At 41.9% G+C, this 25,264-nt stretch overlaps 1 protein-coding gene across 7 annotated transcripts in view; it reads right to left on the bottom strand.

Annotated features, from left to right (window-relative positions):
• Positions 1–4,469: 4,469 nt before the first annotated feature.
• Positions 4,470–25,264, bottom strand: part of LOC109520362 (adhesion G protein-coupled receptor L3) — a 105,852-nt gene continuing 85,057 nt past the window's right edge. For 2 of the 7 annotated variants that reach the window (XM_019877521.1, XM_019877522.1), the window contains 8 exons: positions 23,093–23,159; positions 19,576–19,667; positions 13,813–13,981; positions 13,596–13,718; positions 10,940–11,036; positions 7,780–7,905; positions 7,184–7,201; positions 4,470–5,835 (listed from right to left, as the gene is read on the bottom strand). In XM_019877521.1, the coding sequence (XP_019733080.1) occupies positions 4,955–5,835; positions 7,184–7,201; positions 7,780–7,905; positions 10,940–11,036; positions 13,596–13,718; positions 13,813–13,981; positions 19,576–19,667; positions 23,093–23,159 (1,573 nt within the window). In that variant the 3' untranslated portion in view covers positions 4,470–4,954. Of the gene's footprint in view, positions 5,836–7,149; positions 7,202–7,779; positions 7,906–10,939; positions 11,037–13,595; positions 13,719–13,812; positions 13,982–19,575; positions 19,668–23,092; positions 23,160–25,264 lie in introns of all 7 variants that reach the window. The other 5 variants (XM_019877526.1, XM_019877523.1, XM_019877524.1 and 2 more) reach the window with 5 other exon arrangements.

Raw genomic sequence — 25,264 nt, 5'->3', positions numbered from 1 at the left:
TTTCATTTTGCAAAGTGCACGAGCAAATTTAGGCATGTGTGGCGAAGACTCTCCAGACCAACCCAGGCAAAATTTAGCTCCTCCCCCAAAATATCTTCACACAGCTGAGATGCATCACATGAACCCATTTCCTTGACACAATTTACTACTTTCCTTTTAGCCTGGATTTTGGACCATCTCGGGAGAAAGAACACCAAAAAATTGGCGCATTTTTTGCAACTCATGTACACTGTATTCTAAATGGATTGGAATTTCCAAAAGACCGCATATTTTGTCCAATATTTAAATACTCGTCTCTCTCTCCTTTTCCTGTATGACATTTTAATGCGAGGGCTGCTATTTCAACGTGTCGTTTTCTGGCTTCAGTTCATGTAATTGTCATAAAATTTACTTGGGAGATTTATCAGGCTCTAAAAATATGAAGTCTGCAACGAGAACACCATAACTCATCAGCCTCGCTGACGAGATCGGCCGTTGCCTCACCACGTCGACGCTCGTATTTCTTCATGGCCGTGTTTTAATCATTTTTACTGGTGTGTTTTCCAAGTCGTCACCACACTGGAGTAACAAGCTTTTGTCGTGGCAACTATCAGTGACAATATATATATATATATATATATATGAACAAATCTAATAAAACCTCAAAGATGATAACAACTTGATCCCACATCCTCATGTCACGTTTTCTCTTGAAAGAAGCCAAAATGGACAGAGGCGAGGTCACGAATGGCTCGGAAAAAACGTGGACGTCATCCATCGATGTAAAGGAGGACAGCTTACATTGTCCACTGTAGAGACAACAGTTGCGGTTTTAACATTCCGCTGGTCCTGCCGCCACGCTATCACCGGCGCCCATCTCTTATATGCTGATTCTATCATAATAAAGAAAATTGGCTGGATCCCAGTAGAGAGGAGCCCTAATAGAAAATAATTCTGCCCTTGAAACACTCTAGGGGGGTGGGGGTGGGGGAGGGGGGAATCGGTTGTGGTGGAGTGGAGGATGGGGGGTCTTTGATGAGATGATGCTATCTTTATTTAGACTCCGGCATCCGGGGCCGCGACCGTGTGTTCATATATTTAATTAAAATAACATCGCCTGCGTAGACAAAAGGCTGCTTATCACATCAAAAGTGTTCACCCTGCCTTTCTTTTTTCCCCCCTTTCCTCTTAATTCAAAAGATTATCTTTGTTGATTGGCCGCTAACAGGGACTCCGGCGACTCGTCAGACCGCTCGTCGGATATCTGTGGGCTGAAACGTATGACGCTCACCAATGCCATGAAAACCAACACAAATGACAAACTTTCTTCTTGGAAGATCAAGACATAGACATTTTTTAAAAATGTGACTTATATTGAGAAAATATTTCTGAAGCACAATTTTCGCATGAGTTTTACAAAACAAATACCACTTTTTCTCCTTTATTTTCACTTGTCAAAAAAAACCAAATAATTTTTCAAAATATTACACACACAAACACACACGCACGCACAACAGTGTGGTTCTCATTGCTGATTTTATTTTGATTTAATTTTTTTTTCTGTTCAATGAATTCAACTGTTGTAAATTTGACTTTTAGTCTCCATCCAAAAACACTTCCAATTTTCCGAAAATGACAACTTTATTCTTGAGAAATTCCCACTGGACTTTTTTTTTTTTACATGAATTATTATGTTTTTCCTCCGGCAAAAGCGCTATCAAACAAGCCTGGGCCTTTTACTTGAAATACCGTCAGTGAAGAAAACCAACATTGATTAAGATGGCTTTTTTTTTTTTCAAAAACCCCCGCAATCATTTTTAAAAAAAATGCCCAAAATAAAATGAATTTAATTTTACTCTTTTTTTTCCCCCCCAACATATTGAAAAAATGGACGAAGGGTGAGTCACCCAATACTTCACCGAGCATTCCATTGTGTCCATTGTATTCCGTGACCTTGTGCGAAAACTTCACTGCTCTACCTCCAATCAATGCTGTCCTGCACCAAATAAATAAATAAAAGAATACGTATTTAATGTTCCCCCCCTCCCCACCTCCAGGTTGTCCCAATTCACAAAGGGCAAGATGACATTGATTCACCTTTCATTTGGAATTCTACCAGACATTCTCAGCTATCGATTTCCCGCCATCATTTGGTGGGGGCGGGGGCCCCCCCGCCACCGACAGTATGACATGTGTCATTTCATTTTTGCTCCAGTGTGGCCCCATTACGAGCAGGTGTTGCTGGAGATAAACGCTCCAATGGGAACGACGTAGCGGCTGCTGAATCCTCCTTTTTTTTTCCCCCTGCTTATTTTTGTATTTTCAGGGAAATGAAATGGAACTGAGCATTATCTTATTTTCATTTTTTGAAAAAAACACAGTTTCCAATGTTTCACATTGAATTATTGAAGTTCAACCCCAGCAATGATGTCGTGAGCATGAAAATAGGTTTGAGATGTACCTTAAATCACAAGAATAGAAATGATTTGAAAATATATTATTTTGTTGCAGCACTCCTCCATCCCCTCAAAAAAAAAAAAATCACAATATTTTGTTTGCATGTTTTGAATAAATGGGGGGAAAAAGTTCTTTATAAAAGAAAATAGCACAACAATGTACTTAAAAAAAGTTGAATTACTCTGCATGCTGTAGTATTCCAGTGTTGGATGTGCCTTTAAAGGGCGTGCCCTCGTGAGTGACATCAATAGCTGGAAACAGGTTGGGCCAAGTGCGTGGGAATTGTGGCAGCATTTGTAAGTTGGATAATTTGATTGCATCGGCGACTGAGGCTCTCCTTGCACATATGTGATCTGAAGTTTCACAACAAAGACAGAAAAAAAAATCCTCTTCTATGGTGATCGTAGTCCCAGGGGCAAATTTTATTTTTAAATTATTTCATCAAAAAAATTACAATAAATCCATGAAATGTATTACGTTTAATTCATATATTTTATCACAAAATTGCATTTTATTGCATTTGTTATTATTTGATGAATATTGTTGATTCTTTAAACATTAGGGGAAAAAAATAATTGTTTGGAACATATATTTTTTCATTTTATGTTTCCATTAACTCTAATAAAATAAATAAAACGTTTTTCGGCACGTCACAAACTCACCCAGGAAGTAACGTTGACCATTCTCCATATTTGGGCGTGAGTCTGGCCTGGAAAAACCCTCCAGGCGGGGGCGCTGTGGCTAAACAATGGTGGTAAAGAAAAACAAGAAAGTGCAGTCAGCAGTTCTAACTGGCTATAGCTGTCAGCTAATGCTATGCTAACGTTTGAATGCCAAACTGTGATGTTACAGAATCAATTTCAAACGACTACTCAACTTGATACAGTTTGGGTTGATTACATAACGACTTCATATAAACATTCCTGTCAGAACTCACATAATTTATGGATTTCTCCGTGCGTTCCTCAGATAGCCTTGAAGCTAACAGGCAGACCGGCCTCAAAAAACAAAACGTCTTTGTCAACAAATTAAAAAAAAGTGCAAAACAGCTGGCACAATATGAGCGTGGAACAGTGGAAAAATACAACTCTTTGAACGTTTTTATACAGTACTGCATCCAGTTTGAAAGAAAAAAAAAGTATCACTTCCACAACAGGTGTTAGCTGTGTTGCTAATGAAGCATGGATACGTCCCACGTAGCTTTCGGCAAGCTGTCACTAAAGCCGACAGAAATGGATTTTGAAAACATTCTAAGCTCGTATTGTAAGACCGACTTGAAACAAACCACAGGTCCAAAAAAACGTACCTTTTATCCATTACTTTCTTTAAAAAAAAAAAGAAATAAAACTTGTAAATAACTGTGCCAATACTATGCCTTTTTACCCCACCCCCCAAAAAAAACAAATTTCATTTTGTTGGTTACATTTAAAACAGGAGACTGTAACATATTAGACATTGAGTCAAATAATGTATTTCATTCGAATCAATATGTTTGTGACTTCTTCTATGGGACCATTATTGCATTTTGCAAATGAACCCTTTCAGGGACAGCGGTTACTACAGTGGCTAGCTTATCATGTCATCAGGTTACAGGGTGCATGAAAAGGTTTACAATGAGCCATCATCATCGGAAAAATACCACAGTCAATATTTCTCTCCATGGTATTGTTGAGACTTAAAAAAAAATTGGTGTACTTACCTCAAGGTAAGCGTCCGTCCACTTTATTTCTAATCAAATAAACGAGGAGAAAAAAAAAAGCATCTTTTGTTTTCACTCCAAAAGCTTTTTTAATAAGTACAACAGCCACCATTGTACAAGAAGTGCCTTAGTACTCATCAGTGCTTCCGTTCTCTACTCTTTTCTGAGGGACACTTTCATAACAACCACTGGGACAGAACTCTTGCTATCTACACTGAAAAGCAGGGAACAAACCAAAACTAGACCTGTCAAACAAAGAGATTTCACAAATAACGTGATGTTGTTCTTTTTTTTTTCTTCTTTGTTTTATGAGAACAGGGGAACAAAAATTGCATTTTTTTTTTTTCTTCTTTGTTTTATGAGAACAGGGAAACAAAAATTGCTCACAGGTACAGACACGGGGTCGATCGTCCGAAAGAAAAGCTTAGCTAGTTAACTGTACATTTACATAGAATCATTTTTTCCTCCCTTTTATAATTTGACAAAGAAAAGAGCAGCGATGCTTTCACGTTATTTGCTTGCTTTTACTTCTTTAGCAAACAAAATGTGCCAAATAAATTCTTGGAAAAAAAAAATGTCAAGGTGTATCATAAAATAGTCTCTTGTCTATAGTTTGGATTTGTTTGGATCCGACTACATCCTCTAAGTTTTCACACAGATGATCCGAGGCGAGAGCGGGCGGTAAAATGTCTTCGGCTGACCCTCAGTTTTTCCACAACGGAACCTCATTGTCTCAGAGACACGGCAATAAAAAGAAAGTGCCGGCGACTGATGGAGAAAAAAACAACAAAACAAAGATGTGACCCGGCGGGGGTCCGTCTATAGGCTGGTCACCAAGTGCGAGGGCTCCTGGAGGGGCTCCTCCGGGGACAAGCCGTCCTTGTTGGGGGGCACGATGAAGCCGTCGCTGCTCCCGCGTCCCATCTGGTAGTAGGAGTGCAGCTGGTGGAGGTGGTTCCCGGAGCCCAGGTTGGGCATGCTCTTGTAGTACACGTCATCCGAGCTAGCCCCGGGACTCTTGGCCTCGCCCCCGTCCTTGGGGTCCGCCGGCAGCCCCGGGAGCATGGGCAAGCTGGTGTAGAGCGAGTCTCTCTGGCGCTGAGCGGGCGGCGGCGGCGAACCCTCGTCCTCCTCGGCGTTCTCGTCATTGAGCAGGGGGAAGAAGCTCTCGCTGTTCTCCTGCGGGATCCGCCGACGGGACGATGAGGTCGGGGCGGCCGAGTAGGGGCGATGGGGCAGCGGGAGGGGCGGCGGCTGGTGCAGGTGCTCGAGCGAGCGGTCGAACGAGCGGTCCGGGCGGGGGAGTGCCCTCTGGGGCAAGAGCGGCACGTTGGACTCCAAGCCCAGGCCTTCGTCGGGGTGGCCGCCGAAGGTGCCGTGCTCCGGGTTGATGCCCATCGCCGCTCGCAAGCCGTACGCGTAGCCGCTCTCCTTGGAGCCGTTGCTGACGTTGTTGACCAATTTGTTGACCAGGTTGCGGTTGTGCTCCGCCGAATTGTTCAGGTAGGACGGGATGTAATTGGAGGCCAACTCTTTGAGGATCTTCTTCTCCAGGGTGGTCTCCTTGTGGTTGTAGCCCCGCTCAATGATCTGGACGCAGTCGCTCATGTAGTCGGCGCTTGCGATGCTGTAGCTGTGGTTACCATTCAGTGGTAGTGTATCCATGACACTTGTATCCCGGGCATTGTTCAGGATTCCCTCTGGAATGACAGAGGGGGGTGGGGGAGCAAAGCGGCCATATTAAAGGCTGATGGGACGTAATTGGCGCGCAAATAACACCCATCAAATTCCGCGGTGCTTTTAGCCTGAAATCTGTCCTGAGCGAAAAAGCTCTTTGAACGCAATTGGGTAGAGTGCACTTTTGCAAACAAGAAGCGACAAAAAAAAAAAACATAGTATGTCTATTAAAAGCCTATATGGAGACCCAGTTGCATACAGTGGAACCTCGAACATTGGACTGAAGTGTTGCCTCAAAATGGAAATATTGAGCTTTTTATTCGAGAAAAAAAATGCTTTCCATTGGAGAGCAACATGTAAAAATTGGAGAAGATTCTTTTCATTGGAGAAAAGAAAACTGTGGTCTTTGCTTTTCATTGGGGAAAAACATGCAAAAAAAATTGGAGACATGCTTTTTATGAAAACACACAGTTGGCAGATACTGTAGATGCTTTTTTGGAGGAAAAAATACATTTTGAGATATATGCTTATTAATGGAGACAGATTAAAAAAAAGAAACACCACCACGTGCTTCCCTTGGATTAAAAAAAAAACATGCAGAATTTGGTAAGACAAGCTTTTTATTGAGAAAAAAAAATGTTGAAAAGAAAACTTGTGCGATCCATTCTTTTGATTGGGAGAAAAAGGTGAGGAGAGTGTAAAAAAAACAGTTCATTGGAAGAATGCGCGAAAAAAGATGTGGAAAAACTTGAATTTGTTTTTGCTCCAGCACAAGCTTCTCAATGTAGAAAAAGACGGCAAAAATTGGACATGCTATTCACTGGTAAAAACATTTTAGGTTGGGAAAAGACAAATCCATTTTCACTTGCTTTCTATGGGATTTTCTTTTTTTCTCAAAATGCTAGCCACAGAAATTCCACTGTATTTCGTGTCATTACGTTTGAATGGATGGGAACACAGACAAACACACAAAAGCTCAAGCAACAGACAAACACACAAAAGCTCAAGCACAACAAAACAGCACAAAGCACAAACTCAATAACTAAAAGTCAATCTGGACCCAGCCATATTGTCCCGTACGAGCATTTTAGCAGCATTGTTGACATAATACAAAGTGCATGAACAAAGGCGACTGTTCAATATCCAGGCAAAAAAAAAAAAAAAGAAATACAAGTCAATTCATATTGATGTCTTTTTTTTTTTCGTGTTGAATTGGCAACCGCTATCGTGCCATTAAATGTGCCGATGCGTGTTGTGCAATTATTTTGAAAAGGGCCTTTGTTGCCTGACTTTGTAAGCGCGGCGTGAAAAGGAAGTAAAAAGCCAAAGTCAATTACATTTGATAAGCAATGTTTAGTTTGACTCCCATACTTGTCTCTCTGTAGGGCTCTTAAAGGGACAGCATGAAGGGAAGAAGAGCACACAATCAGCAAAACAGTCACAGCGTCAATCGATATGCAAACACAAAAAAACAACAAATACATGAAAAGAAAAAGATGCTATGCTAACGCTAACACAACTTTCGGCAACAAAAGCAATGCATCGCAACGGCAATGAAACTGTCCTGTTCATGCACGGAGACATAAACAATTGGAGATACATGCTTTTGATTGGACACCGATGCTAAGCTAGCGCTAACACAACACGGGAGGTGTCCTGGCTGGTCTGCAGCCATTTTAGACTGCAGAAAGTGTGTTGCAGTAGTAATGACACTTTTTTAATTTATTTTGTCATCAACAATTAGACGCTGATGCTATGCTAGCGCTAACACAAGATCGTTCTTATGCTGTATGCTAACAATGGCCATTGGAATACAGTGTGGTTGTCGCCAGCCGTGCATTTCATGTTAAAGGCAGAATGAAATCAGGCAAACATTCTCAAATGTTCTTTTTGGGGGGGGGGGGAAGTGAGAGGTAGGTGGGTGGAGGCACTGCTCCAGCTGGAACAGTGAAGAGAAGTGAGCACACCTTGCGCGTTGTACATGCCCAGCGGGTTGTTATAGACTGCCGACTCCCCGAGCAATGTATTATACGGATTGTTAGTGCCATGAGGACGTAGGAGTGCATTAGGTATAAGATGGTTAGCCATAGCCCCTGCAGCAGCCAGAAAAGACAGAATAGGACAGGAAAGAGAGAACGGGAAGGGGGGGGGGGGTCAGGAACAGGTACAGGTGGGTGGATAAATTGAGACAGAGCGGGAGAAAGGGAAAAAAAACACATATCAGTTGGGCAGATGTAGCCGAGAGCCATTAACATCCAAATGATCACATGATCATTAATGTGACGGAGAGATGGTGGATTCGGGGGAAGGGGGAGGGGAGTGGTGGGGGTGTGAGAACCGGACTGACAAAAGCTAATGCGACTGATGAAACCCAAGCACTAATGTTGGCCATTAGTGCATCCGTGCAGCGAAAAAGAGCGACGGCGAGGTTCGGACATGTCCTAATGTAACGTTTTTAGATACGTCACGGGACAAAATTAAACAAAAAAAAAAAGGAGAGAGAGAGAGAGAGAGAGACTGGTGTGAACCCGCAAAGCACGTTGCGATCATCATTATGAACGTATGTTCATATTAGTACTCGTAACCTCCTTCAGAGTCATTAATTTGGAGATACATACTTTCGGGGGGAAAACAAGCCAAATCTGAAGGCGCATGCTTTTCATTTGGGGAAAAATGCAGAAAATTGGGCAAAAGATACAGTTATAACTGCCTAGATGTCGCAAGATGGTGACAAAGCCATGACTTTTGTCGAAATGGAGCTCCTCAAGTGACTTCAACATAGTCCCTTAGTATCAAGATGGCGCCAGCAAAATACTTTGATTCAATTTGCGAGTCCTGAGTTGTGAATACGCAACAGTGTGAATGCTTTTGATTGGAGAAAAATGCGCGCCAACTTGGAGATACATGCTTATGATTGGAAGACAACTTGAAGAAATTTTCATTGGGGAAAATATGGAAAATGTGACGATGTGTTTTTAATTCGGGGAAAAACTGGGGAATTTGGAGATACCTGCATTTCAGTGGGGAAAATACAGGCTGTTTATGTAGAACAAACAATTTCTTGGGATCAAAAATACAAAATTGTGAGGCACCCGACTTCATTCGGGGAAAATGTTGAGGCAGATGCAAAATTCAAACTTGTTCATTCCAATAGCACTTGGGGAAAAAACAAAACAAAACGAAACTTAAAAAAGTCACAATATCAGTCGGCAATCGATTTATTTTTGTTGAATTTGATTTCAGGGAAGTCAGCCAGCATTGAAGGCAGAATCGTATTCATTGAAAATGTTCCTTAATGAATAATTGTAGACTTTACTGGCATTCACAGTATTTATTAGGCGTCTTGGAAATTTAGATTTTTTTTTTTTTTCTTAAAAGCAGTCACTACTTGACACCCCCCCCAAATTACGGTCGCGTTCAACAAACAGCACCCCTTGCCGCCCCCTTGCATCCCAAACCCCCTTCTTGTGACACATACCGCATTTATCCTGTCTCATAAATTGGGCAATTGCGAACGAGGCGACACGTTTGATACTCGGCGGCGCCGCCACCGCCTTCCAGGGACTCGTCGGAAATTCGGTGAATAATTCAGACGAGGCTTTTATCTTTATGGAGGAGTCATGTTGACTGGGTAAAAGCTGTTGATGGTCGCAAGAGCTGAGTGGCTAATTATTGAGATCTTGACACGTCTTCTTCACGTTGTCGCCATCATCCATCACTGTAAGCGTGCATTAGCACCTGCCGCGATTTGAATGCGCCAACCATCAAGTTGGGGCTAGGAGGCTGGGGTGGGGGGGGATTTATATCTAAACCAAGGGGTCGCAAACTTTTTGGGTCCCGGCAGTAAATTTTCTCAATGCCAGAGGAATTAAAAAGTTGCCCATCGTTTAAGAAACATGAGAATGAAGTCATATTCGATTTCTTTTGTCGGAATATAAAGTTGTGATCGTCACAAAGGAAGAAAGTCATATCTTGTATAGTTTGTCATGTTTCTTTTAAATTAATTGCACATCAATTTGGTCAAATCTGTTGTTAATTTGGTTGGATTGGGATTGCAAAAATACAACTTTATTCTTACAATATGGTGCCATTTATTCGGGGAAATGGTGCTTTGACAGTAAAAAAAACAAAAAAAAACCCCCAAAAAAACTATAAAAATAAAGATAGGACTATAATCTCCAAAGTTATGCTTTTTATTCTGCATACTTTATCACGAAAATTCCAATCATCAAGTTTTTAATTTTCAGTGGATTATTATGTTTGTTTTTTTTTTTTTGTCGCACTGGCCCACACAACTAGTTCAGCACTTTTGTAAACGCTAAGATGATAGTGACATATTAAACATTATTTTGCAAAATTCCTAAGCTACGGCTCGTGGACCCCAAGTTGCAGAAAAGTTGCCTTAAATGCATTACAACTTTTTTTTTTTTTTTTTTTAATGAACATCTTTCCACTGCGTTGACTTTTAGGTGGCAGTTCAGCAGTTTTGAAATTTGCCAACCACAGCTTGGCCGTGCTTGATGAGGGGGGGGGGGATTTGGAGCTTATTTAATAATGCATGACGTGCATGACCCACGCTGTGAAAATAAAACAGATCTTCTTTCTCATCTGAACTGTTGGATACTTAAATAACGGAGCAAAAACCAGCACACTGTCGAAGCACCCCACAAAAATGCTTAGCAGTGGATAAAGACTGACAAAAAAAAAAAAAAAAAAAGCTAAATTAAAAACTGAATTCAGAAATGCAGTATATGCATTTCAATGTTAACAAGCAACAAAATTGCCAAATTCTTATATGCATGCAGGTCATCGGCTGAAAACTAACAAAAGTATGCTAAATTTTCATTCGATAATATCAAACAAAACTTTTACTGGGTTAAAAACACGGTTTTAAACTAAAACTTGGAGAAACGTACATTGTCTTGGATGCATACAAACACAAAATTGCAAAATTTGGGGAAATCTTTTCATTTCCTAAAAACAAACTAAAAATATTTGAAGACACTTGGTTTACATTCGGAGACGACTCGCAGAAATTTGCAGGTACATACGTTTTGTGGGAGGAAAACATGGAGAATGTCATTGGGGAAAATCCATAACCTGGAAGACAAGAAATGGAGCAAATACCTCTGTTGAGCGACGCCGAGCTGTTGATGTCGCCGGTCATGAAAGACGACTCCGACTGTTTTCTGACCGTATCGTTCCACATCCGACGGATGCGACTCTGCGGGGACGACAGTCAACATGGTTAAAAGAGTCGTTCTGTGTCGTACGCCGAGCCTCCCGTCAAAGACGGGAGCCTTCTGCACCCAGTCAATGATAAAGTCATCAGTCAGGCTTTCCCAATCCATGTCTGGGGATACGGCGACTCAATCTGAGATGGCGCGATCCGAGTTAATTGCACCCGAGTCCCATGGGCCGTTGCGCAAGCTCAGGGTCTCTGACAACTCTGGATCCAGTGTCGCGGGGGTTTGGGATGAGGCAAGTGTCGGTGTTAGTGAGCTGGCAGGCAAATTCCAGATTTAAAATCCTCTGGGTGTGCCTGCACCCCATGGAGAATGAACTTTGAGTGATCTTTATAGTCGAGGAAATCAGCGGTGGGGGAGGGATGCCCTGGCGGTGCTGGAAAATGGATTTAGCTGGGCCCGATATTAACGGTGGCCCGCTACATGAATCTGTTGGGCCGTCCAACGTTTCGCTGGTGCTGGCCCGATGGGGCCAGCAGAAAAAAAAAATACAAATAAATGAGATGAAACAACATATTATTGCTTATCTAATATTCTATATTTTGAGTATTATCATCTTTGCTCTTTTTTCCACTCATTTCGCACATTTGATCGCCCTCGTTTGTTTACCGGATGTGCATTATGCATTTTAGCCAATGACAATACACGCGTCACTATTTTATCCACCTGTAGGTCTACATATATAATTATAAATTTTGTTAAGTATTGTTTTAAATCGCAGAATCTATTTGTAGGGTAGTGGAGAGTGTGGATATTTTTTAAGTGGTTGCCTTGATCGGTCATTGACTCGATACGTGCATGCATTTTGTCAACAGAGATGGCACACTTCACTATTTCAACTACAGGTAAGCTTACAAAAGAATGATAGATTTTGTTAAGTATTGTTTTAAATCAGGGCCGTTGTCGGTTCTGGCAGGGTCACTAAAAGCAAAATGGCTTCATGTTGACTCTGCTTAGCATCCTTCCACTCTGCACCCAAAGAATTTGCAGTGAATAAAAAACCCTCAGGAAGTATGCTGTGATTTTGCATCAAAATCAAGTTCCCAATAATATTTCTAGACATTTTGAGACACAATGTAATTATTAATGCCATCAATTAGTCCCGTCACTAACAGGTAGACATTAACAATGTGCGAATAATATTTTTTAAGGGATATTTTTAAAGGGATTTTAAACACCAACTGTGTTTTCCTGCGATTATAACATGGCGACAAGACAACCGCAATACGATTTGTGTCTTATTTTAAAGGGTGAGCTTGGCGTTTTCTCCAGCGTTTCCGTCCCAGTCATATGAAAACGCTGACACCCTGTCAAAGCGGCATGTATAATTAAAGGCCCTGATCTGCATGCCGAATCCAATTGCGGGTTTGCAACCATATGTGCTCGACGCTAAGGCCGATTCATAATTGAACGCCGGCTGCGAGTATCGTGCTTTTGGAAAATGGACATGGTGTTCAATTACAGCGTAGCGCGCAATTCATCCGATGCTTTGACTGCGACGTGGGAAGAATGCGGGAACAATCGAGATGACAAGGAAAAAAAAACGCACCAAACTCCATCTCTGATGCGCTTCCTGAAAACACCCCGCCCCCCTCCCCCTATATATAAAAAGTTAATTATTACGATTATTGATCGCATCTTTCACTTGAGCGGGATGAATTATTGGAAAGTATCAGCACCAATTTTCACCGGCGGGTAATTAGTCTTCTTTTAATAAACAGATGACAGCCATGAAGAAGAAAAAAAAAACAGGAAAACTAATTAACAATGAGGAAAAATAGACTTGGAAGAAATCTATTGGCATTATTTGTCAATTAATTAAAAGTGATTTGAAGATGAGATTCAATCAGTGGGGAAATGCACAAAATTGGACTGTCGTGCTGAATCACAAGTGTTGTCTAAACAAGTACGCCAACACTTGCTACTTGGGGAGTAGCAAAAATACTACAAAATTAGCAAAGGGCAACAGTACTATTAATTGGAAAATGTATTGTACGACAACAGAGGGGGCACACTTAAAATATTCAATTTAATATTCTATAACCCAGCTGGTGTATTTATCATGTGCGTGAAGTGAGGCAGACAGAGTTCTGCCTCACCAAGACATACTTCTATGAAGCAAAGAATTGCTTCGTGTGCCCAGATTTCCAGGGAGTCCCAAACATCTTACAAAAGCTAATTAACAAAGTCTTGTTGATAAAATAGTTGTTTTTAATTCACACACATAATTATCAGTCGTCATTGTTTTTGACTGCCTTCCTCCCCAAAGGACTAGTCCATCTTTTTGATTCAAGAATATGAAACAAACTACTTGGTGAGGTTGTGATGAAAATTAAGTGGGAGCTCCACTCAGTCTTCTAAAAAAATTGGTGTTTAATGAAAGCCAAACATGGAAGATGTCTAAACTGAAATCATTTCTCAGAACCGGACAACAAATCGAAAGGCAATACGAAGCGTTTATTTTTGTGTGGTGGGTGCCAAGTCTTGGAAATCATTTCAAATACATGAAACTAGTCTGGTCAACGAAAGTGGACAACCTGTGAGCCAGCAGAGTAGCGTCCAGGACCACGAGAAGCATTTCCCTTGGAACCAATGGAGCTTTCCATGCTTTTGCCACTGCAGCAGTGCGTACGGAGGCACTTGCCAAACTCTTTACGCACCTGAAAACAAAACAAAACAGGACAGAAAAATGTGACCGGAGGGTGGCGACCATTTTTGCGCCAATGAGCCCGTTTGGGCATTGAACCACCATACCTTCTTCTGCAGCACGCAGTGGAAGATGAAGATGAACATGCCCTGCAGCGAGTTGAAGATGGTGAAGAGGTAGGCCATGACCACCGTGCTCTCGTTGACATACATCAGGCCAAAGGCCCAGGTGAGGCCCAGGAGGCACAGCAAGGCGATGGCTCCGATCACCCACGATCTTCAAACACAACCCATTTCCTTGAGTTAATCTCGGCCTCTTTCATCGGGCCAAAAATGTACACGACTCACAAAACGCGACTGGGCGAAATTTCACGATTAACCTACGATGGATGAAAAGTTTGTATAGAAGAACTTAAGGTGACTTTTTTTTTTTTTAACTGTTGAAAGGTTGACGAAAAAGGGAGCTCTAACTAACACCCCCACTCTCGTTATATTGACTGGATGTTTGGTTTGGATGACTCATGTTTTCGATTAGCTTTGATTAGCTTTGGGAGAATTGGTTCCGTACTTTGTTCTACCCAGCACCGCAAATGTCTCCACTGCATTTTCAATAAAAATACAAAAACATTCGCTACCCACACAAAAAAAAAAAAAATAGGGCTGTTGGGCTGTAGTGAGAATTTGACATTTAGCGGTGTTAGCTTATAATTAACTGTTAACTTGTATCATTGTCAAATCTCATCGCGCTATCTCAGTGTTGCTATGCTGTGCTAGGTTGTAATTTTCCCGTACGTTTACCCCTCCCAAGAAGACAAAAATGGTCTAAGAGGGGCCGCACAACACTGCTTGGGGAGACGCTCCATCACAGATCTGTAAATTATGTTTCTCCATCAATTGTAGCCGAAATAAATCTCATTGTCGCGCAAAGACTTTCGTTGTCTTGGTTTCCCTGGTCTAGACAAGTGCTTTCAAGGGAAATCAGTGACCTATCACCTTTCCAGGTGAACTGGTTGAATTAGAATTGGTATTTTAACAGTTCTCTTGATCACACTGTTGACGTTTTGACATCACACGACCGAGACAACACCTAACAGCTGGCTTAAAATTGAAAGAGGCAATCGGCCGCGGAGCTCCATGTAAAATAATGTAGGTTCATCCTGGAATTTCATCCCAAAGCTCAAGATCTTCAACTTTTTTTGTGAGTTGTTTCGCTTTCATTGTAGCTAATTTTGCACTCTTGGATTTCTGGGCCCTGGAAAAAGGTACACTCACATTTGGGTCCGAAAAATATGACTAAAATACAGACATCATGATTGTTGAATGAAGGGGAGATGCGGCACACAAACAAATGAGACGACAATGGATGGAATTGAGCTTGAGCTTTTAGAGTCTTGGCTACGTTTTTGAAACACAGACTAGACGATCATTAAAGTGCGACTTTATATCTTGGATAATGGAGGTCCGTATAAATGGCAGCAAAGAAAACAAATCTATTTACTTTCACTGCATGAGATTTACAGCATGTTCCATATTTCACTCAGTTTAATTGGCAAAAGTGTCTTGTAATGTTGGGGCAAACCGAGACACGTATTTATTGTCTGGGTTTTTTTTTTTGTAAGCTTGTTAGATACATCAGCAAGTGGCTCATATCACAGTTGTAATCTCTCAAGGGCATTTGCCAGGTTACTATCGTGACATCGTGTATGTAACATTTGAAAAGTTGTATATATTACAAAAATAATGTTCGAATTCGACATAGAAAAAAGAAAGCTACAATTGTTTTCGTAACAAGTTGAAAAGTTGCAAGCATGGCATTGTGGACATCTCGCTACAGGCAAGACTCAAATCAGAATTTTGGAATGTCCGAATTTGACCATAACTTGCCCAGGCTACAATTTTCTGTAACTAAACTTGTCATTTATTTTGAACAACAATGTTCGTGTGCCTAGCCACAAAATGAAAAAAAAGCATACCTTTGTAAATATCACAATAAAAAATGTTGGCGAGAGGATTATTGCAAATAAAAACAAAAACAACACATCTTTTTGCTTGTGGCATGTGTCACACAGAAATCACATCATTGATTGGACAGGGGAGGGATTTGGGTTCCTGGTTTTCCCGTGTGTGTATGTGAGGGCAAAGAAATGAAGCCGTTGAGCGGGAGAGGGTGAGACATTTTTTTTCCGAAATTTCTCTTACTTGATCTTGGGTTCGAAATCCTGATAGCTGGGCAAAACAAATGTTGGAGCATTATGAGAACTTACATCACCGAGACGTGAGGGGGGGGCAAACGGGGGAAACATCGGTGATCAAAACACATTCACAATCTGACATCACGAGCTGCATTTCCGCCGTTTCTGGTGAAAAGACTTGTTGGTGATTTACAGGCGCCTGCCACCATTATCTCTGCTCACAGGAGCATCCAGCCGCCGTCGTAAACATTGGCAGACCTTCACGTTTAAAGGACTAATAAATGGGTCAGGTGCGCGGCGAAATTTGTGATTTATGAATTCAACATCATTTTCCCAGGGCTGTCTTAATGACCTGGCGGCAGAGGGTACTTCATCAAGGCGAGCGCGATCCGGAGAGTGGGCAAAAACCAGAGCGCTGTCCTCTGACGAGAGGTCATCAGGAAGACTGACTGCTGAACAAAACTTGGGAGAATCACTAAAGAACAAGCGGATTGTGACGCCGACAGTTATGGTCCAAACAAAAGCATCATTATTTCCCCCACTTTTGAAAAATCTCCGACACTTCTTCATGTGTATTTACGTCAGGGCCAGTGACAGCCCGCGGGATATAAAAATTGGGGACATTGGGCTTTCAAATGAAATTTTAGGACTGACTTAAAATGCATGAGAAGGTTTCCAGGTGAACTTAATTTTGACTTTGTGGAACTTTTGAATGCACACATGGTGAGTTTTGCTGTTGAGCTCCTTGCAAGAGAACCAAAAGTTGTGCAAAAAGAACTGAAACATTCAACAGTTGTACACGGCGGCCAAGAAATTTAGGGAAGATCAAATTAAGTTCACGTCCTAAAATTTTGGTAAAAGCCCCAAATCACAAACTTTTATCACTCAACGCTTCTAATATTTTGTTTGATATGATACACTATAGAACATTTTTAACCCTTTAAGGGACAGCGGTGACTACAGTGGACACCTTATCATGTTATCAGGTTACACGGTGCATGAAAGGGTTAAAGGACATGCATCGCCATATTAGCAACAACTCTCAGAGTAATGCAGTCTGAAGAAGTCCACCCGGAATAAAACCCAGCAAAGTTTTATTGCACTCATCACCAAACCGAAGCTATAAAAATTGGCAATTTTGTGCCACCAAATTGCTCTCAATATCCTGCAAATTCCCTCGAATGAGCGGAGTCGTCAATCATTGCAACACCGCGTGACTCATTTTCTTGTACGAGACAAAGATAAATGGTTCATCAGCCTGGAGTCGATCAGGAATTATAATTCCAAAATAATATACGAAGTAATAAAATGTGCAGCGACAATGAACTTCTCTGCATTACAAAGGTGCTTCAATTTATTTGTAGAAGCTGGACAAAATATTGCTCTGTGGGAAAAAAAAAGTCGGAAAAGTTTTCACCCAACCCAGTGTATGACCCAAAACCTGATAACCAAATTATTCAAAACACCTCTCCGTTTAATGCAGGGCAGTTCTGTGTCCGACCCAAACTACACCTCAAGTCCTGTTGTGTCAATTTTCCCTCACAATAACTTTTTCAGATAAATATATTTTGCTGAAACAAGACCATGGGGAAAAATATTGTCAGGCAATAAAGTAAAAAAAAAAAAAAAAAAAAAATCCTCAAATTCTCCTCAAAATAACTTATTTAGCAAGGGAAGCAGAAATAAAAATGACAAGATATAGTTGTTTTGAGTCAAGTCTGAATGAACCCTCAAACTGTTATCGACAGTTTGCCTTCTAATCCGGCGCAATGTGTGGATGAATGTCGGTTTTTCTGTTCGTCGTCTTCCTATTACGTTCACGGTGTCATTCTCCTCCGTATCTACAGTAATTGCTAGCTAGCTAGCAGGCATCTAAAATATTTTCGTCATTCCGAAATTAGAACGATTTACTGCATCCGTGTCGAACAATCATGGCAAATGTAGTCCTACTAGCTTAATGCTATGGTCGCCTGGTAGCTCCAACGCGAGCTGAGCTTTTCTGGTAGCATATTTCCAATGTTATCATGTAGCTCCGGATCGGTGCGAGGGAAACAACAGCCATCTGCCAATCGCTACGTGGACCGAACAAAAACGTTTGGATCATGGTGATGGCATAAACCAAAGTCATAACCCGACCACCGTTCACCAGATTGATTAGCGATGGTAAAAAAAAAAAAAATTCCCCCAACCATCGTCGGGATCCCCTCCTCTGCTCGAAGCTTCACCCGTGTTGTTGCACAGTGAACAAAAGCAAGGGAGCCGCGTGGCGCGATACAATGTTTTCAACCGGTTTGAGCAAAGTCGCGCTGAAGCTAGTGAGCAAATAAACATAAGGTACAATTCTAATTAGAAACTCTTGAATATACAATGCTTCACAAAACTAACGGGCTTCTTAACCCTGTGCGTCTGGCCACAATAATAAACTCATTGTAATATGTGAAAAACAATTTTAAAACACTTCAACTGGGAGGGGGAGTTTAGGAGCCAAAACATCAAATACGTTGTACTGTTACAGGCCCGGGAAGGATTGGGAGGGTAAAAACACGTCTCAAAAACACAACAGCCATTTTAATCTAAACTAAGAAAATACTGCGTCTTACCAGTGCAACTCTACAATAACGCATCCATCGTAATAACGGTGGCTAAAATGACGAAAAACAAACAAATTCAAGATGAAAATGACCAAAGAATAACACAAGAGAAAGAAAACGAAGTAAAGCAGCATGATGACATTGTGACAAAAAAAGGACTTACATCAAATCAAATAAAAAGATAAACACAAGCCCAAAGTCCCGACAACAAATAAGCTGCCATTCATGTTTACACACAAAGCGGAACAACCTTGACTTGGCCATGATGAAATACAAGTACAGATTGGCACCACAGTTGCTGTCATTTCTCTGAGTAATGGGCTTTGCCTTAAAAAAAAAAAAGTCAGATGAATGAGGCCCGCCAATTTTGTCGTGGTCAGGCGGAACGTCGCTGACTGTTTTGAAGTCACGTTAAGAGTCCGGCTTAAGGCGCGTTAGGGGAGCTCGGTGTCATAAATCATAACGGCGAGAACATGACACAATGAGTCGGAGGGGAACGGAGGAAGGGCTCGGGGATGAACGCGCCAAAGTGGAAGTGCAGCGACTGGCCGACGTCATTCTGAATTTGGAGCCGTTTGATTTTAGCACAGTTAGCGGCAAATATTAGACAGAAGTAGAACAAAACATTATTCTTTGAAAAAACAAAAAAAAAATAAAAATTAGACACATCAGCCACTAAAAATGAATACAAACAAATCATTTTTACAAGATACAAGGAGGGGGGTTTGTATATTTTTGTTTGTTTGGGGTTTTTTTAGGTTCATATTGAGACAATATTATCTAAATGGGTATATTCATATTTAGATGCATATTTAAGTAGTAAAGGCTTTTTGTATGGTCCAGGGGTGGCCATGAGCGCACACTTTGATGTGGATGGCTGGTGTTCCGCCATTTGATCAATGACAGTGTAGCAAACGGGGATTTTTTTTTTTTTTGTTCAAATGATGAAAAGCGGATAATTCAGGTTGATTTATTAACCATAAGCATGTAAAAGGAAGCTCCCGCGGTGCCATTTCAAAGTGCTATTTCTTGCTAATGGGATAAAAACAGGGAGGCATATACAGTAAGCGCGATCCAAACCCTCTTACTTGATGTTGTCCAGGCAACCGGAATCGGGCTTGAGGATGGCTGTGTGATGGAACATCTTGTAGAGCGCAATGGCCAGGAAGATCACGTTGAGCTGCGGGAAAGAAGAGCGGGGACGTATCTATTCATTTCGAATCAGACCACTTTGGAGCGCAAAGCTCGCCTGCTTGCCCCCCACTTTGCCAAACAGAGCGCAAAATCCTACGAAACCTCCGTGATGGTACTAACTCCCCTACTCAGCCCCTCGAAGTAACGCGGTCAAGGGTGACAGAAGCGTACTTGTAAGAGCGAGCCCTTCCACCTGACTTATTCATACGCCTCTCATCTTAGTCACACCAGAAAAAGCAGCAGTTAGACGCACCTTACGGACACCAACTTCATCGCTTCCCGGAAATTGAGAGATGCACGCAAATGCCCACGCTCATCCCCCCTCAACTGCCTTAAAAATAAAACGCTCAACTTTTTATACTGCTATTATTATACTGCGATACTGTTTTCCACCCACTACTTTGGCCTGAAATATTCACATCAAATATGAATTATCCTCCATTGAATTAATTTTTAATGCAGCGTGCGGACTTCTAAGGGAAAGGATGTATGAAATTGGACACACTTATTTCAGGGGGTGAGGCACCATGGTGGAAAAAGTAAAAGGTACGATGTGCTGCTGCATGCTTTGAAGGAGGGGTGGGGGGTGGGGGGGTAAGGTAGAAGGAGTTAAATTAGCAAAATAAACTTTGAAAGCCTGTCATTGAAATTTAAATACATCATTAATTTTTGTTTTATTTTTTTTTAATCGAGGACTTGTTTCTTTAAGTTTTGTCCTTGTTTTCGCAAATGCACTCAAAAGTCAGACCTTCAAAATAAAAGCATAACAGAGTTTGAACACACTTTTGTGGCCCGAGAAAGACTACTAATAATAAAAATACTGGTCAATATTTAAATTTTAATCAGAGATGGGTTTGTGTGTCGCGAAACATTTTGAAGCAGATTTTTATTTATTTTCAAGTTTTTTACCACATCATGTTGTTTTGTGTTTCTTGAGATGAAGTTTGAACTATTAAAGCTTGCGCAATGCAGATTTTATCATGCGTTGTAATCTGTAGTTGACGTTTCAGGAAAAAAAAAACATTCCAAATTTTGCTTCACTTTTACTCAAATTTCTGGAATGGATTGATAGCTGAATCCGATGATCCACTATATTTATTCATGGAAGTAAAAAATTTTTCGACATGTTTCAATCTGTGTGTCATTCTTTCCATTATTCCTGATTTTTTTTTTTCAGAAAATGAGAGAGATTAAAGAAAACACAGGACAAAATAATTTTCCACATGTAGCTTTACAATCAATTTTAACTGATTTTTTTTGGGGGGGGGCAGGAGTGGCAAACTGGAACATTATTCATTCAAAAAAGCCATAATGGCTCGAAACCCCGCCCCCCCCAAACAAACAAACAAACCAAAAAAACCTCATACGACACCATCCTGGCTGAGCTAATTCTAATTTCTGAGCCCTTTTCAGGAGCACCGCGAGCTGTTCTAATTGGATTTGTGCTCCAGCACACCAACATTGATATTCTCCTTGGTACATTGACAAGATAAAGGAATGCGTCACGAAGCAACCGCGGAGATGTTTTTTTTTTTGTTGTTGTTGTTGTTGCGTGATTCCGCCCAAAACTGGAGCGTGACGAGCGTGCGTCGTGCATGTCAGGATTTAGCAAGTGAGTCACAGCCGGGCAGGAAGATTGCTGCTGTAGATCATCCAAGTGGGATGAAGCCAGGATGTTTTCCGACATGTCTGTTAATCCGCATGGCCATGACTAATCTTGGAATCACTGCTTGTCTATTATCACTCCGACCAATGAATAACCTTTGCAAGAAAGTACATCACAGTGAATCAATTCGCTTTAAGGGTCCGAAAAAAAAACCCGGAAAAAAATTTGACCTTTGACCAGTTGCCGCCAGATTCGGTGTCTATCACGACAGGACACATGAAAAAGATCCAGGTCGAACAGGAAGTCATCCGTTTTGGTTTGTAGCAGCCATTTTCTTTTCACTCCAACTCAGGAACCAGATATACTAGATCGATGATTCCCAAATGACGTCATTTTCCTTAATTGATGTGACAATCATAATTATTGACTCAAATGAATTGAACATAATGTAATTTTTAAATCTGTACCTGTATGCAAGCGACACCTTGACGTGCAAGTACCGTATTTTCCACACTAAAAGGCGCACTGGATTATGAGGCGCACCTTCAATGAATGGCCTATTTTGTAATTTTTTTCATATATTGGACGCACCGCCTTATAAGATGCAATCTACAATGTATCCACTAGATGGAGCTGTGCTCAAGGAAATGCCAACAGAACACGACACTACACCCTGATTTATATAGCGACGATCATATGTCAGTCAAACTTATTTAAAAAAAGCAGCGACACAGTTCACTTCACCAACAGCAAGTTATAACATTGACGCGTTTACGTTGAACTCTCTTGCCGCTGCTTTATTTCCGTGTTCAACTGCGTAACCAATCGCCTTAAGTTTGAACTCTGCGTTGTAAGCTTGTCCCTAGCAAGGAGCCATTTTGGGGTTGACATATTACCGTAATGACCATACGCAAGGTGCATCGGATTTTAAGGCGCGCTGTGAGCTTTGAAGAAAATGGAAGGCTTTTAGCTGCGCCTTTTAGTGCGGAAAATACGGTAACCATCTCATGCATCAATAATGATAACCTGTAACCTGATGCAACATGATAAGCTGTCCACTGCAGTTACCGCTGTCCCTGAAAGCGTTAATTAAATGCTCTCCCACTCAATGGAAGAAGCGACAATTGACCTGAGTTTTCTCCTGGTGCTGTTCGCACAACCTAATAAGCAACGGCTTCAGCTTTACACCTGACTAAACAGGCCCGCATTTCACATCGTTGTCACCGATCAATCAATGGATTCAAAGTGAGGATCCAATCCCGGCGGTCTTCACCAAGTCAAAGAAGCAGTCATCCAATGCTAAGAAGTTGCCCAGTCACCTCCGATTCCAGCTCAATGCATTGCCGTGACCAGTTGGCATGAGCCGCACTGCCGTTTTAAAGCGAGGCAATCAATGAGTGATCTTCAGAACACAGAAAAAAAAAGAGCCATCGTATTGTTATCTTGGCACAATGGGCCTTCTCCATGTGGGCCCGCGAGGCGAGGAAAGAAAGAAGGCAGCAGAGTTGTGGGGGAGGATCAATCATAATCACAGTGTGGATTACTGTAACACCGCGAGTTCACTCTCCCTCCCTGCCTTCTGCCTACGACTGGTCGGCCGGGTGACAAACTGCAATATATCCTCCGCGCCACTCATTCATTTTCCTTGACAGTTGCGTGCACGCCGGTGGGGTCCGCGCTCAACAGGGCAGAGAGGGGAAAGAAAAAAAAAAAAAAAGGGGGGGGGGGTGTATGGGCCGTTTATGCGGCGACCCGCAGGCTAAGTAGGGTTAATGAACACAAGGTTGGGGGTGGGACACACTTACCATAATTATCAAGGTTGCCGGTCCGATGAAACTCCAAATGAAGTAGGTGTCAAGGCGAAGCCAGCAACTGCAATGACAAGCATGGACAAGATTGTTAGCAATGCGATGTGGCACGGCTTCTCAAACCACGGGGTCAATGAGCCAAAGCTTGGGTAAAATTTTTAGCAATAAATGATATTGTAATATTTTTTTAAATCAACTTTTATGGGGACCAAGAAAATAACGATCCTACTTCAGGGGTGGACAAACCTTCCAGCGAGGGGGCCGATATATGAACATTTGAAACGAAGAGAGGCTCATTTCAGTTTGTATTGAGGAAACATGCAATGTCGGTCAGCATATGTTGAGCAGATTAGCATAACTCAATAAAAAAAAACGGTCTTCTTCATGTGATATCAAAATGGTAAAAAGTAACGAATAAAATGTAAATAAACCAACAAAAAAAAAAGTGAATTCTTGATGAATTCGTGTTCGGGTATCCTTGGGAAATATATGTCCCACAACTTTTAAGAACCCCGAGTGTATAGTTTGCCTCTCTAGTAGCCACTAAGGTTTATTGAATTGGCCGACAAAGCGAAAAAATGGCCGACGGACCAACATAAACGCTGATGAAGACCAGAGCTCAGCCCGATTCGCTTTCAATTTGCCGGGTTAAGGTAGCAAATTACCGTCACAGATGATAATTTATGGACGATTCAATTAGTCCCAAATTGAATCCCGACTGTATCACTCCAAAGGAATTGGTTCGACCTCGACCCGGACCCGCGCGCACGCCCGTTAAGCCCCGATGACAAAGCGTCTTACAAGCTCCGACTACTCTGAGTAGGCGCCACAATTACGACAATAATGAAACTGCAAGGCACCCCCCCTGACCTCCTACCTCACAGCACGGAACAAGAAGAAAAAAAAAAGGACGAAGCACACGAATAAGAGGCACTGAGCTGACGGATGGACCAAGATAAAATGTGACTCGTGGCTTGTGGTTGAATTATTAATTGCCTCATCTCCGCTGCTTGGCGTAAGACAGACATCTCCGTTTTTGGTAAGTCTAAAATGACCTTCTTGGTACATCCCGGGGAACGCTCAACATCCTCGGTCAAGGGACCTGTCTCGAAACAAGCCCTCAGGTTTATAGATGTGGTCACTGATGGTCAGGATCAATTCCCGCTCAGTGACCGTGATTGGGAATGCGAGTAGGGAATGCTGGGGGTGGGGGGAGTGGCCTTCTTTCCTCCGCGTGTTCGTTAATTTCGGATGATGAGGACGTTAGTTGTCCAAATACAGGCTGGAGACGATGAACAGTACCTTCGCAGGTTTTATTTTTCTTTTCTGCAGTTTACGACTCGATTTGGGCTCCTGAGAGTTTCAGATTTCGTCAGGAAGCACAGAAAAAATAGTCATGAGAATAGATAGAGACAATATGATAATGAGAGGCGGGGAGTTACGCCTCCATGCAAATCCCGGAAACAAAGAAAGATCGATGCAATCCGATCTTGGCATGTTGGGAAAGTCCAGACCTCTCCCGCTGTGCATACGTCTTGACGCTGTGCGTACGTCTTGAGATAAGAGTCCCTCCCCGGGGGAACTTGACGGCCTTCAGGGACTCTCCCGAGGTGGGGGTCAAGGGGCACTAAAGGTGATTGTAATCACAGTAAGCAGGAAATACCTGCAACAGCATTCTACATTCTTTGTTTCAAGTGTTTGAACAGAACCAACAACAGAGAGAGGCTAAAAAAATCACAGTCAGGAAATGGATTCCTTAACAGGAACCAGTCCAAGGTCAGCAACTTCTGAGCATTTTGCCAGTAACAAATGATCTTAAAATTTCTATTTCAATCAAACAACACAAGAATTCGGTTCAATGGTGAATCATGACTGTGTCAAGTTAGACGAGGTCATGGCTGGGAAACCGTCGACGGGAATCATCAGCATTCTGTCATGCACAACTGATCGTTCAACTTCCTGCAATGGTTTCTCTAAATCTCAAAGATGTTTGGTCCCAGAATGCTACCAGGACGTTTACATTGTCAAACCAAAGCAAAACTTCCATTTATTTTCACTGTCATACGATAGATGAGGATAGCGTAAGGCAAGTGGCTTAAGGCGCCCTGCGATTGGCTGGCAACCGGTTCAGGGTGTCCCCCGCCTACTGCCCGAAGACAGCTGGGAGAG

The sequence above is a fragment of the Hippocampus comes genome, unplaced genomic scaffold, assembly GCF_001891065.2.
Source record: "Hippocampus comes isolate QL1 unplaced genomic scaffold, H_comes_QL1_v1.1 scaffold143, whole genome shotgun sequence".
Classification (NCBI taxonomy): domain Eukaryota; kingdom Metazoa; phylum Chordata; class Actinopteri; order Syngnathiformes; family Syngnathidae; genus Hippocampus; species Hippocampus comes.
This window is presented reverse-complemented; position numbering and strand designations above follow the sequence as displayed.